The sequence below is a fragment of the Bactrocera neohumeralis genome, chromosome 4 (assembly GCF_024586455.1).
Source record: "Bactrocera neohumeralis isolate Rockhampton chromosome 4, APGP_CSIRO_Bneo_wtdbg2-racon-allhic-juicebox.fasta_v2, whole genome shotgun sequence".
NCBI lineage: Eukaryota > Metazoa > Arthropoda > Insecta > Diptera > Tephritidae > Bactrocera > Bactrocera neohumeralis.
Genome location: NC_065921.1, coordinates 16,497,305 through 16,511,046, shown reverse-complemented (window position 1 = coordinate 16,511,046; position 13,742 = coordinate 16,497,305). Strand labels below are relative to the sequence as shown.

At 38.6% G+C, this 13,742-nt stretch overlaps 1 protein-coding gene across 1 annotated transcript in view; it reads right to left on the bottom strand.

The window, feature by feature from the left end:
- The window catches only part of LOC126754401 (uncharacterized), a 110,268-nt gene that overhangs the window by 28,222 nt on the left and 68,304 nt on the right, over positions 1-13,742 (bottom strand). The window contains exon 11 of the mRNA XM_050466323.1: positions 10,934-11,332. Coding sequence (XP_050322280.1) covers positions 10,934-11,332 — 399 coding nt within the window. The remainder of the gene's footprint in view (positions 1-10,933; positions 11,333-13,742) is intronic.

Below are 13,742 nucleotides of genomic sequence, written 5' to 3'. Positions count from 1 at the left end.
GAACACGGCGTGTGGTCGTTTTTTCCACAGACTTTTTTGTGCTTTCAGTGGCTTAATGCTTACTGGTTCTGTGTGTATTATCGGTGAAATTAAGTGCCACACTCCGGAGCGTGTGTAATGTGTGCTTTTTGCAACAATTGAAGTTAGCGTCATTTGCATTTTACCTGTGGCAGGATGTGTGATGGGAAGATTGGCGTGTAATGCATTCAGTGAAAACGAAAATGTGCCATTAGTGCCTGTGATTTTTGGACATGGAAAAGAGAAATTTGCATGTTTGAACCAAGAAGTGGATTTTTCTTGTACTCGTCGCATTTTTCGGTAAACACAGTTGTTTTATGGAAAAAATGCATATAGAAAGTGAGATATGCAAGATGGGTTCATAAGTCTTGAGTGAATTTTTTTTCGAAATGGTTGTCTTTTGTTCTCCAACTCTGACCACAAACTATCATCCAGTGGATTGAAATCTGTTGTTCCAGATGACAAATCATTTGTAGCTATGAAACCAAGAATATTGCTTTTAATCTAATTCTGGGTGGTTTGTGCCGTGTGTGGTGAATCAGCTTGAAGCGTTAATCTTGCTGGAAGATTCAAAATTCTCTATCGAAGGAAAGATTGCTTAACTTCTTTGCCGCGTCTTCTGAAACATTTTGCTCTTACACTTTTGCAATTTAAACGTGCCGTCTACGCGTACGAGTGAGTGAATTGAAACGGCTTAGCTGTCAACCATAGTAAAACTGAAATTATTTTAATAAAATCACAGAAATATTTCTCTCTATTTCGGAAGCTCGCGCCTTCAACCTGTTGATAAGAAATAATACCTGGTTTATCCTTGATAGAAACCGTAGCCTAGCCAGTAATGTTCTATAGTGTATTTGTCTAGTGGAAAGCGCTCGAAAAGGTTACACTCGATAAGAAGCTTGAAGGCGTCAAAAGAGCTGTTCGCATCGGCATCTCCGGTGCACCGCGGACTACCAACAGCGGTTAATGTCATTCTACAGATAGCATATAGAGAAGGAATCTAATCAGAGTCACGCTGAAATTCTCTCTTCCTTTAATTGCTTCTCGGAAAACTTGGAGGACAGGGGCTATTTTTAGTGGCTGTTTCTCCGCTATAATGCATATGAGGAAAGGTTGGAAGGGGAGTCTTCTGTCCGGTCTTATAGACTGTACAAGTGAGATCCCTATTTGGACTAACCATTTAACCTAACCTGTTTGACATTTGGCTTTAACACTAAGAAAGTGATTTACTCCCATCTTTAAATGCACCAAACCTTACCAGTTATCCGTAACATCTAATTGGTTAAATGGTTATATTCTCCATTTATGGTTAATTGAGTACAATTAAGGTTAAAACATCGCACTGGGTTGCTTTGGGATATTTTGATAAGTTTACTGTGAATCAAAGTCAAATTGTTTAAATGTATGGTAATTAAGTACAATTAGGAAATACTTAAATCATCATCCTACAGGTCTTGGTTTATATTTCATATATTCAATTGGATACAAATTGATTAATTTCTTAATTGATCAATTATAAGATTAATTGAGTACAATTAAAGGTAAATTGTTCAAGTTTTTTCCATTCTGATCAATTAGTTAATAGCTTTTTTGTATCACTAAATGAATTAACTGAAACTTTCTGATGCTGAAGCTATTAGGACCAGATTGAGAAGAGAAAGAAGTGCCCCATGGTTCGCATTTCATAAAATAGACCTGTGACGTAACTTCAAACAGAGTTGTTGCCAATAAAGCTGATTTCAGTTAATGTCTGTAATTATGTAGTGAAAATCGTAATTGAACTATAAATTCACTTTAAACTACACTCCATCGCAGATAAAACGAGCAAGAAACTGTTGGCAATTAAATACGTTCAAAGTCTAAAATTGACTTAATATTAGAAGTGCAAAGCTATTTACTTTCACTAACAGAATCCGACTAAACTAAGACAATCAAATTAATCGCTCGCAGAACTTTCTCAATTCAAGAGAGAACAATAGTGTATCCAAATCATTCAATATACTTTGTTTCAGAACTTCTAACTCCACACCACACTGACACCAAAAGAGACCCACTCCAGTGGCGCTGCAGCAGCTCGAAGGCAGCCAGTCAAGTATCAATTGCTGATTAACGCGTTCACCGCGAGCGACCATTAAAATGCCGTAAATTTTGTGGTCGACAATGCATGATTTAGATTTTAGTAGTCGGCAATTTATTTATTTGCCCGTTAACGGTATTTGTTTTGTGGCTTGAAGGAAAAATAAACACGCTGTTTACAGAATGAAAGAGAAGAAAGCTATAGAAAGAGCCGCTTACAGGCAGTTAAAAGTGAAACCGACAATAAAACTACAATTGGCACGAGTGCAGACATTAGGTGTTGCAACAAAGCGGCAGTAAATTTTCATGGCTTCATTCGCAGCACCTGTAAGCGGGCTGCAATCTCGAGGTGTCGGTGATTTTGTGCGCAAAAATTGCCGCACAGCTGCACGCAATGTGATTTACGGTGCGTGGTGATGCGATGCCAGCTTGTGTGTGAGTTCAGGTATGTGGGGTTTTTCGGCACTTTGTGGCAAGTGGCAAGTGGCAAGGTGAAGTCGTAAGCGTCGGTATTAAGGAAGTGACAGTGGCAATGATGTTTGGGAGATTTACGAGATTATTTTGAATAATGTTGCTACTTTATGAAATCTCGTATGTATGCGAGGGCGGTTGGATAAGTGCTCAGGCTCGCTAAGCGATGGTGTCACGTATCGCAAGAGGAGAAATCGAAACGGTTACAAACTTTGAAGTAAAAAAATTGGATATACATATATGTACATAGTTTTAAAGCACGGGTTTGAGAAAACTTGAAAATGCACAATATCGATCGGTATTTTGATGCCTATTTTTGATGGGAAAATCTCGAAGGTCAGCCTCAAAAATTGATTCAACGAGCTTCAACTTGATCGTTTGTCGGATTTTGAGGAGCTGGCGTACGCCGAAGAAATTTGTCAACAATACCAACAGACTGGATAAGGAAGTGAAACACATGGGTCTGGTAGTGAACGAGAGCAAGACGAAATATCTCCTGTCATCAAACAAACAGTCGTCGCACTTGCGACTTGGCTCCCACGTCAGTTTTGACAGTCATAACTTTAAAATCGTGTATAATTTCTTCTATTTGGAACCAGCAACAACACCAACAACAACGTTAGTCTCGAAACTCAACGCAGAATAACTCTTGCCAACAGGTGCTACCTCGGACCAAGTAGCAAATTGAGAAGAAAAGTGCTCTTCCGACAAACAAAGACCTAACACTATATGTCCAGTACTGCTATATAGTTCAGAGGCATGGACGATGACAAAATCTGATGAATCGAAGTTACGAGTTTTCGAGAGAACGGCGAATACCGCAGTCGATGGAGCGAAAAGCCTTTAGCTATGAGAGTATTCGACGCAGTATCCCCGGAGGCAAGCAGAGGAAGAAAAAGACTTCGACTCCGTTGGAAAAACCAGGTGGAGAAGAAGATAATGACTTGGCTGGAATCTCCCATTGGCGCCAAATATCGAAAAGGAAGAACGATAGGCGCGCTTTTGTAAACTCGGCTATATATCTCAAGATAAAGAAGAAGAAGATGTACAGATGGTCTGCAAACGGATGCGATGAAGGCATTAAAGTTCACGATCTCGGATCTATTGGTAGATGCCTAATTGAAGGTGCGCGAGATAGTTGACATAATAGACATCTAAAAAGATGGTCAGGGTCATATTCCACCACGAAGTTCCGCGTTGTCTTACTCCGGTTAGGAAGCGCAAACGCGAGATCAATACGAAGCTGTTTTTATGACGGTCGAAGAAACATGGATGTACTCGTACACATCAGAGCCCTCTTGGTCCATCGAAACAGAGAACTTTGCTTTGGCGAACCTACTCAGAAGGAGGTCGGATCTACATCGAGCTGGGTCTACATGCGCTACCAAGCAAAAGTCAAAGTGGGCACAGGCCTATCCTACACAACGGCAATAATAAGCTTACTAATCGTAATAGGCTTGTAACCAATCTGATCATTCCTTCAATATCACTCCATAGATTCCATAGACACATTTTATTTATACAATCCTACCCACCATTTCATCATAAAGTTTCTAAAATTGAAAAACTAGTTGTGCATTCTGACACATTGTAAAGCATTGTTGGCCTCACTTGACCTCACAAACCAATTGTTGACAGAGCCGAAGTGTAATTTCGCAGAACATGCATTGACACTCACGAACTTGTTCACATACATTTTAGGCCCCATTGCTCAAATTGTATATTTCGTACATTGGCACAGGTCAGGTAAGAAATATAAATATTTGTCTGTGCATACTGCAGAACAAGAAGCTTGTTCTCTCGCTCGAAGTGGGTCAACTGCGTTGCTTCATTAATCAAGTGGTTTGCATTGACCAAATTATGACAAACAAATATTTCTGCAACATCCAACAGGAGTCTATACAATTAATATATACATTTGGACATACAAATATATGTATGTATGCATGGAAGAGCCACAGAATGCAGCAATTGTTGGCGGTTTTAATAGTGGAGGAGCTTTTCCATTGGGAGAATGGTATGTAAATATATTTATAGTTGTTGTTACAAAGAATTGCAACAAAATATATGCTTTATGAAAGATGTGTAAGAATATACATAAACACATTTCGATTAATGCTGCCGAGAGCTGCAACGAATCCGTTTGGTGACCCATTTCAATCCAGTCAAATAGTTTAACCATATGAATGAGTGGTCAAAGAATAAGTGGGGGATGGTAAGTATGCTGTAGAGTCAGTAAATAGAGAGGAGTAAACACGGCCAAAAATCTATTATAGGAAAATTCGTTCAAGAGGATCGAAATTACTTTTGGGATTTGAGGCAAAAAGCAATCTAAAGAGATTCAAGAGCTGACATTTAGTCCAGAAGAAAGCGGTTTATTGTGATTTGTGGGTCGGTGAATCATCGACCAATATTTCTTCAAAAATGATGTCGATGGCGACATGTTATCGCGACATGATAACCGACTATTTGATGCCTGAAATTGAAACCTCGGCGATATTTGGTTTCAAAAGACGGCGCCACTTTCCACACATCGCATCAGTCAATGGATTTATTGCGAGAACACTTCGGTGAGTAGATAGTTTCACGTTTTGGGCCAGTCGATTGGCCACCAAGATCGTGTGAGATCCCACCGTTAGACACTTTCCTGTGGGGATATGTAAAGTTTGAAGTCTATGCGGTCAAAATCGCTTCGATTTAGGACTTGAGGCAAAACATCACGCGTGTCAAACGCCAGTTATTAGTTGCTGGAACGAGTCATCGAAAATTGGACTCAACGGATGGACTATCTGAGACGTAGCGGGGGCCAACATTTGAAAGAGATAATCTTAAGAAAATATATACCAAAGAATGTTCTTTCGAATGATAATAAACATTCCCATTCCAAAAGTAGGGAACCAGAAATGGATCACCCTTTATAATGTTTTAGGTGAGGTTAAGTTAAGAGGTCGATACTAACAGCGATCTTATTTGGTCAGTTTAGAACTTCGATTCATTGTGGTAATTGATTGATCATAAGACGCTCATAAATGGACAAAGCGTTTTGAGCCTATCACAAATTTTTTAAGGCGACTAATTTCGACTATGCCTCCTTGGTCCGCTGACAGTAAGTGGATCTCCTGTTTTCTACTACAAGCCATAGAATCACGCAGTCGGACAGAAGCTGGTCGCCGACCAACATTTGAACATTTTCTGTTCGATGATGGACAGGTTAAATGATCACGCTGATCTTTAAATATATGAGTATACTATAATGCGACGTTTCCTTCTGGGATTCGGCTAATTAATTGTCGAAATAACTGTTCCAATTGTGTACAAAAAAGTACCAAGAAATCATGACCGACCAAAAGATACCGATCACCAGCAGATAATTGCAATTGTTGCCATAATTCCATGCATGAATATATGTAATAGATGTCCACGTAACCTCAACCTCAACGCTTGTTCTGTTCAAAGAGAGCAGTTTGCAAATTGAAATTGTGTAATCCGACCGGTAATTTCAGGTTTCATGTATTTACTTAGAATTCTGCACGGCAACACAGCGCCGTTGCAACTTCTTATGTTGCAATAAAATCCTGTTCTGCAACAAACTGTGGCCAGGCAATGTGCTGGACAAACGCGCAGACACAACGGGCAATGGAATGCAAGTCTCTTTCAAGTTTAACTTATAACTGATTTGAACCGATACTGTCATGGCGCGAGGCCGGTTTGTTTGGCGCTTTGCTTTAGTGGTAATTGTAGAGTTGGTGGATATGGATGGCTGGTTCAAGTGCTGACTGTTGTCGACTTGGTGGCCAGCTTTGTGCTGTCCAACGACCGTGGCGAGGTCAGCTCAAGTGTACGCGGCCTGACAAAGTATTTAGAATTTATGCAACGAAATGTCACGTTCAAAAAGTTATGGCCACATTTATAATAATATTGCCAGTTAACGACATGCAACATGTTCGATATGCAACAACGTGTTATGCAACATTGAACAATGTTGCTGCAACATGTTGCAGTTGGAATGGAAGTACTGCTGTCGCAAGTGAAGTAGAGGATAGGTAAGAAAATAGGAATTTTCGAAGAGTTTACTAACATTGTTTTTGATTAAGGTTGTTTTGGTATGAAGATGTAAAGACAACCTTGAGATCACCGGGGTTTCAGCAGTTTTTTCGAGTGGATTTGTTATATTTAGAGGAAATATTTTCTAAAATTTTACGTTGTAATAAAAAGTCTCCTTATGGTCTTCCGAATATATACTGACTTCTTTTCAAACAAATTTCTTAGCTCTAAATCACTTTTCTATGATCATAACTAAAAGATCACAGGGTCAAATCCGTTAAAAAAATCTTTGGAACCTCTACATCGTCCTCTCTTGAACCCATTACATACTATATGATATTGAGTGTTCACATAGTTGAGGTTATGGTCGAGTAAGATTTCTAGTTTAATTTATAGAACCGTGCGTGCATCGTCGAAGTTTCTTTTCGATCATACAAGATTCTCACTAAATCGTGGGCAAAGGATAATAACTACAGCACAATGTGGTGCTTTTTAAGAGGGCAGGGAACACGAACTCCGTCGAACCGTAACTCTATTTTATTGACTGCGAAGTTAGGTTGGAAGGCTGATCCCTCAGCATGGCGGAGAATGAATGACATTCAAGTTGTTGAGTGGATTCTATATCATATTATTCCAAACAGTTGATGCAGCAGACATTCGGTAAGATCTCAATCTTACTTCATGATTCTCGATCGGACAGTATCCAGTTAAAACTCTTACAAACATTGAAAGGTTCACCTTGCTGAAAGTGAACCTTAAACCTTTTCCGATTTACGCCGGGCTAGAAGGACCTTGCGACTGCACAGCTTCACAGAAACGTTGCTGAGCTGGTCTGCGGCCCATCTGTCTAATACATAGCAAACCACAAGAACCCAAGGGTGCTTCCAGCTCCACTCCGTAGTATGTATTTATGCATATACATAAACATGTATATATGTAAAGGTGTGTATATTTTTTATTGACAAGCTCAATTCAAACCATTCTAAATATGGCAATGGCATTTAGTGTTTTTTCTTGGATTGTGGTCAATCAGCCGTCTTCAAGTGAACGTGATTACGTACAATCGTAGTAATTTGTATGTTGTTGTAAAAATAAGTGTTCTCACATATTTTCATACGCCGATCGCGAGAACTTGTTTCTGTAATTCGATAGCAGTTATGTAACCGTTAGTCACAGTGGCAACGCTTAATCAGAAAGTAAGGAATGCAGCGCCATATAGACACATCTCTATATATACAGACATAATAATAAAGAATCGCTTGGAAAGCATTCAAAGAATCAAGATAAAATTCCAGGAGCGTGGCGACTAACAGTTGCAACTACTCGTTATTGCATAAGGCTCGTAAAATTATTTATTGTTGGTAGTTACAGGTATTTTTATACAAAAGTACGATAGGTGGCGAAGGGTATTATGGCTTGGTGCGTAAAGTGGAGAAAAACATAGAACACTTAAGCTTCGGGTAAATGTATAGTAAAGAAGAAAATGAGACCGGAGCGAGCTACATATTACTTTTCAGTAATCCTGCCGAGTTGATAGCCCTTGAAGGAATAAAAAATCGGATGCATTCCGGTTATGCAGACCCAAGCATCGTAGTAACATTCGGAAGAATATGTCGGAGACCTTAGAAATAAAGATATATTTCTAATGTCTCCGACATATGATACATGCATGATTATCGATCTGAAATTTCGCATACGTTTTTCTCTATCCAAAAAAGTGATTATTTGTCGCAACCCTTGATGATATAGCATATTGCTGCCATACAAACTGACCGATCTAAATTAAGTTCTTCCAGCGAAAACTTATTTATTTGTATATAGGCAGATACTCGGTTCCTACCGGAAGCCAATGGAAATTGTTAAGAGGCTCACTTCGCTGTACATAACGGAAGCTTTAAGAACAACTGCAACGACGCTCTTGAACTGGTACTAAACATGCCACCTACAGACCTTTCGCTGAAAAACTGCGCAGCAAAATCGGCGGGACGACTACTGACTGGAGGAGAGTTTACATATATAACCCTCGAGCATAGTTCTGTGAGTAATGGCGGTTTGCGAAGCATGATCCCAACCTTCAACTTTAAACTGGGAAAGAAGATTCAAATTAACATAGAAAAAGATGGTTGGAGTAAAGATATGTTAGCTACGCGAAACACTCGAAACATCTATGTATACGGATAGGCCGAAAATGGACGATGGTGCGAGAATATACTGTCTAGACTTAGATATAAGGCAACCTTCTAAGTTGCGGTCCACTGCTGTATAATTCAAGCAGACGTCTTTGCTTTTGCGAAAGCCGCGGAGCTGACCTTTAATGCACCTACAGGCAATTCCAGAGTCAACATCTACGTAGCATGCCAAGCAGTAATCAAGGCAGTCCCCTCGTTATGCATATCGGCCAGAAGTGTTTTGGGAAGCAGGGCAGTAGTGGAAAGTAGACAACTTCACTTCTACTGGGCGCCAGGTCGCAAAGGTATCGAGGACATTGAAATAGTGGACGAGATTGGCGAACGGTAAAGAAAATCAAAACCCAATGGAATAAGGTACTCGGGTGCAAAACTGCAAAAGTCATATGTAAACCGGTAGATCGGAAGTACACAAAATGCCTATTGGCACTCGATAGAAGAGGCTGTAGGAACATGATGGGAATACTCACTGATCACTGATACACTGTTGGAAAGATCTGGCTGCAGGAAAAGCAGACATCCTAAAGGCAGACTACTCCTCATGGATCTAGTAACTGAACTTCATCTGGTATCGCAAAGGACCAAAACTGGTCTATGAGTGGCTAATCTAACCTTTTTTATTTGACAAGATATGTATCTCACAAGATTTGGCACAGATTATTTCGCAAAGTAACGCTATTATTTTTGAACAAATTGTTCAGATCGGACGACTGTAGCATATAGCTGCCATACAAACTGAATGATAAAAAAAAGTGATTGTGCAGACTTGTTTTATTGGTGAAGGATATTCTAGATTCGGTGCCGTCGAAATTAACGCTTTCTAAATCCTCAACCTACGTCACGTGACTAGAGCGCGGCTCTGCGCGATTTCAACCTGCCCTTACTGCTTTGTTATGACTTTTGTTATTATTGCTCAGGCAATTAAAGCCTTTGCTGATGCTGCTGAGTATATTAAATCAGTCAAGCTGTCGATAAGTAGCAATTGTGATGCCTCATAAACCAGTAGGTGCACATATACATTCATACTGCGGTCTGTGGCAAGCTACAATCCTTACAGGAAATCTCTGCGATTTGAAAATTTGCAATCAAAACAAAATCACTGATTATGCGGAGTTCAGTAGCCGTTAAAATATACATATGTACAAGTGTTGACAGAAAAGCAAAAACAATGAAAACTGGTTGCAACAGCAACAAATAAAACATGTTAGCTGATGACGCTGCAACAAGATGTGCAACATTTAACATTGCCAAAGCAAACACGCGCCAATTAGACAAAAAACAACAATAACAAGCATTACAACAATGCCAACAAACAAATACACAATGGTAAGAGAGCATATAACAATAATAGTAGCCAATACAAGAACAACAACAAACATATGCAACAGTAATAACTGGCAATACAATCAAAACAACAACCATTGCAATGCTAACAACAACTCATTCAACTGATTTATGCCGCTGCTGCGCTATTTCAACGTCCGATTGTGTTAATTGCAACTTGCGCGCATCGAGCTTAAACGCCGTCACATACAAGCACAACATGCACACTTTGTGGGCGCCAAACTGGCCGAGCAGGTATTGCGCATGCGCATGCACAGGCACAATTGACGGCCACCATTAAAGGCCAGCCAAGGTAAGTGAATTGGCGTTGAAGGAAATAACCGTTTTTTTAGCCTCACACACACACACACACTATACACATACATAGAAATATTTATGCAAACGCCTGCAATTTCTTGCAACACATGCTGCAACATGCCACATTTAACAGCTAACGGCGCAGAGGCGTGCATTTGGGCGCCAAATATGGGTTAAGTGTACGACGACAGCAGAATTTCGGTCGCTCAGTCGCTTAAGTGTAACGGCGCAAATGTTGCTGGCATGTTGCGGCAATCACAGTTAACACTTTTGACGATTATTCGGATTTTTTGATTTGTGTGTGCGTGTGTGTGTTGCAAACACTTGTATAAGAGTTAAAAAAATGCTTAATTTTTGCACCGTTTAATCACTTATGGCAAGGATGCCCAAATGTGTACGCAACAAGCAACATGTTGCAGGTAAAATGAGGAAAAATAAAATGCAAAAAATCAAAATGAAATAAAAACGGCATTTGAGCGCCGCGCTGCATTACTCACTGGCAACGTCGCGGCGGTCGCTTCGCTGTTGTTGCTTTTGTTGTCGTCGCGTATGCTTTCCTGCATGCTTTCTTCGTGCGCCTCATTATTGCAAATATTATTGCCACAAGCACTGCATTTGTTAGTGTTGTTATTGTGATTAGCGGTCGTATCATTGCTGGAATTATTTTTATCGGAACCCGTCGTCGCACTGTTACACAATCGCGCTGCGCGGCCGGCCATTGCCATAGACGAACTGGACCAGCGCCTGAAAAAGCACACATCGCTCGCTATGACAGACATTTGTTGTTTGTTGTTGTTATTGTATTTTAGTATTACTATTATGGCAATAATTTTGCGTTTTGGTGCGAATTGTCGACGCGATTCTAACGAAAATTCATGCAAATGAACTTCGCTGTGCTGCAATTTGTTATTGTAATGCCTCACATATCTTAGCAGCAATAATAATCGGCACGACGGCGAAACGATAAACGTTTAAAAACATAATTCGGCAGCAAAAACAACAATTTTGCGCAGAAAAAATAGAAGCTCAACCACTTAGTCGCCCTTTGAAACGGCGTATGTGCGAAAACTGAGCGTTTGATTTGCTTTGTGTGCGCGACGGAGCGCTCAGCGCGCTTACAATCAAACAAAACAGATTTACAATTGTATGTAGCAGTATATCAGCAACTTATGGCACCGTGATTCACAATGCATTGCTAACGCACAGGGCAAATAGTCGTGCTGCTACAGTGTTGCGACGATATATGGCAGTACTATAATGGACAATGCTATTTTAAAGCGAATGGTAGCATGATGAGAAAGCATATATACATTTTTTTCCACCTAACTGTTGAGTGAAATCAAGATTTTTCGATAAATGAATACCAAACCAAGAGGAAACGGTAACTTCGACTTTATATAATATGTTATAGTGGTCCGATATGAGATCTGAATAATATATTCGGAGTTTATGGCATTGTCTTAGAAAATAATCCATGCAAAATTTCGTGAATATTTCTTGTAAAATAAAAAAAAAGTTTTTCATAAAGCACTTGATTTTGATCGATGAGTTTATATGGCAGCTACAGGGTTTGTCCGGAAAGTAATAGGACTGATTTTCTTTCGCCGCTGGACTGCTAATGAGGTCCAATCCTTGATTAGTTTTGAGTTCACAGTCACTGAGTTCAAAGCCAAAATAATTGCTTTGTTATTGGAGTGAATGCGTACCTCTTTGAAGGAAGCTGCAGTTCGTAGTAGTACATTTACTGCTACTTTGATGACAGTCATTTCCGATTGAAAGGCTCTACAGTGGTATGGTAGCCTCAAAGTAGAATTGGTAGAGAGCTACTTCCTACTCTTCTTTTTAGTTTCGTTCCATTCGTGAAAATAATTGAAGGCATCCTTATCAGTTGGGAAGACGACATGAATTCAGATATTTAAAGCGAAATTTTTCTTAAAAACTGTTAGATAAACTTTTTTTCTTTTGGTAAACTTACTTTTTTGCATTAATAACACTTTGAACCCTCATACTACGGTGGGTGGGGCTTAATACATATTTAGGAGCGACTATCATTTATCAGGCAGTTTAATGGTTCAATTAAAAATTTATTCCATATTTACGTTTCGGGAGAAGGTGAGAATTAGATTTTTTTCTCAAAAGCTAAAAATATAAAATTTCTGCGAACCTTAAATTCAATCCAATTGGATATCCTGTGATATTTTTAGTTTCTTCAAACGTATCTCTTTTACTTTTGAATTATATACTCAAATGAATAGTTATTTTCTTTTGAAATAGTTGAAGCCCAAAGTAGTAGAATTAATACTTTTTAAGCTCACATGAAATTTCGTATCATTTTGTCAATTCCCACTTGACTACTTTTTTGACACAGTGTTGCATTTAAGCAATTCCAACTGTATTTAAAGATAAAGCATTGCATATTAGCATTGATAATGTTTGAGCTCATACATAGCAAGTTGAAGACTATTAAATGCATGTGCTATGCGAAAGGCAAGATATCAGGGTGGATCCAAAAACATTTTTTCGAAATAATTAATAATATTAAATCATTTTGTATTATTTTAGTTTAAATTTGAACATTATGTGCATATCTTCTTTTTTAAAAAATATTATTTTCTATTGCTTGAAAAATTTATACATATGTATGTATAAGCAAATGAAGAATTATTAACAAATACACAATCAAAAACTGTATAACTAATATTAATAATATATATTACATTAGTAAAATTTCAAGAGCATGTACAACCATTTACATACATTATATGCCAATTTTAACCTTGAATATAGATAAAAATTCCAAATATTTTCTTTAATAAATATTTTTTCAATGTTATATTGTTGTGACTTTTAGCTTTTTATCAGGCAATTCGACAGTTTAAAATTTGATGTGGTATTTGGATTTCCCATGAAGCATTTTATATGCCGCATTCCCAACATAAAATAACTTTTTGCGTAAGTGGTAGTAATATGGGAGTATGTATGTATATATGAATCATAATTTTACGATAAAGAGTTCCAGGTTTCATGGAAGTTCCTAAGTACATAATAATTTACCACGCACATAGTAAATACTTGCATGTACATAGATATACAATACATTTTGTGATTTGCAGTTGATCCCCAGTACAATTGCACTGAATAAAATTTATGCTGATAATACAACAATGCTTAGTTAAGGCTTTGTATGCAACATATGCACATACTGCATTGATATGTATTTACATAAATAGGTACATAAGAACAGCTTTTAAAACGAGTCATTATGTGTTTTATCTCATGTCAGCTACATGCATTTGCAGGCTTTAT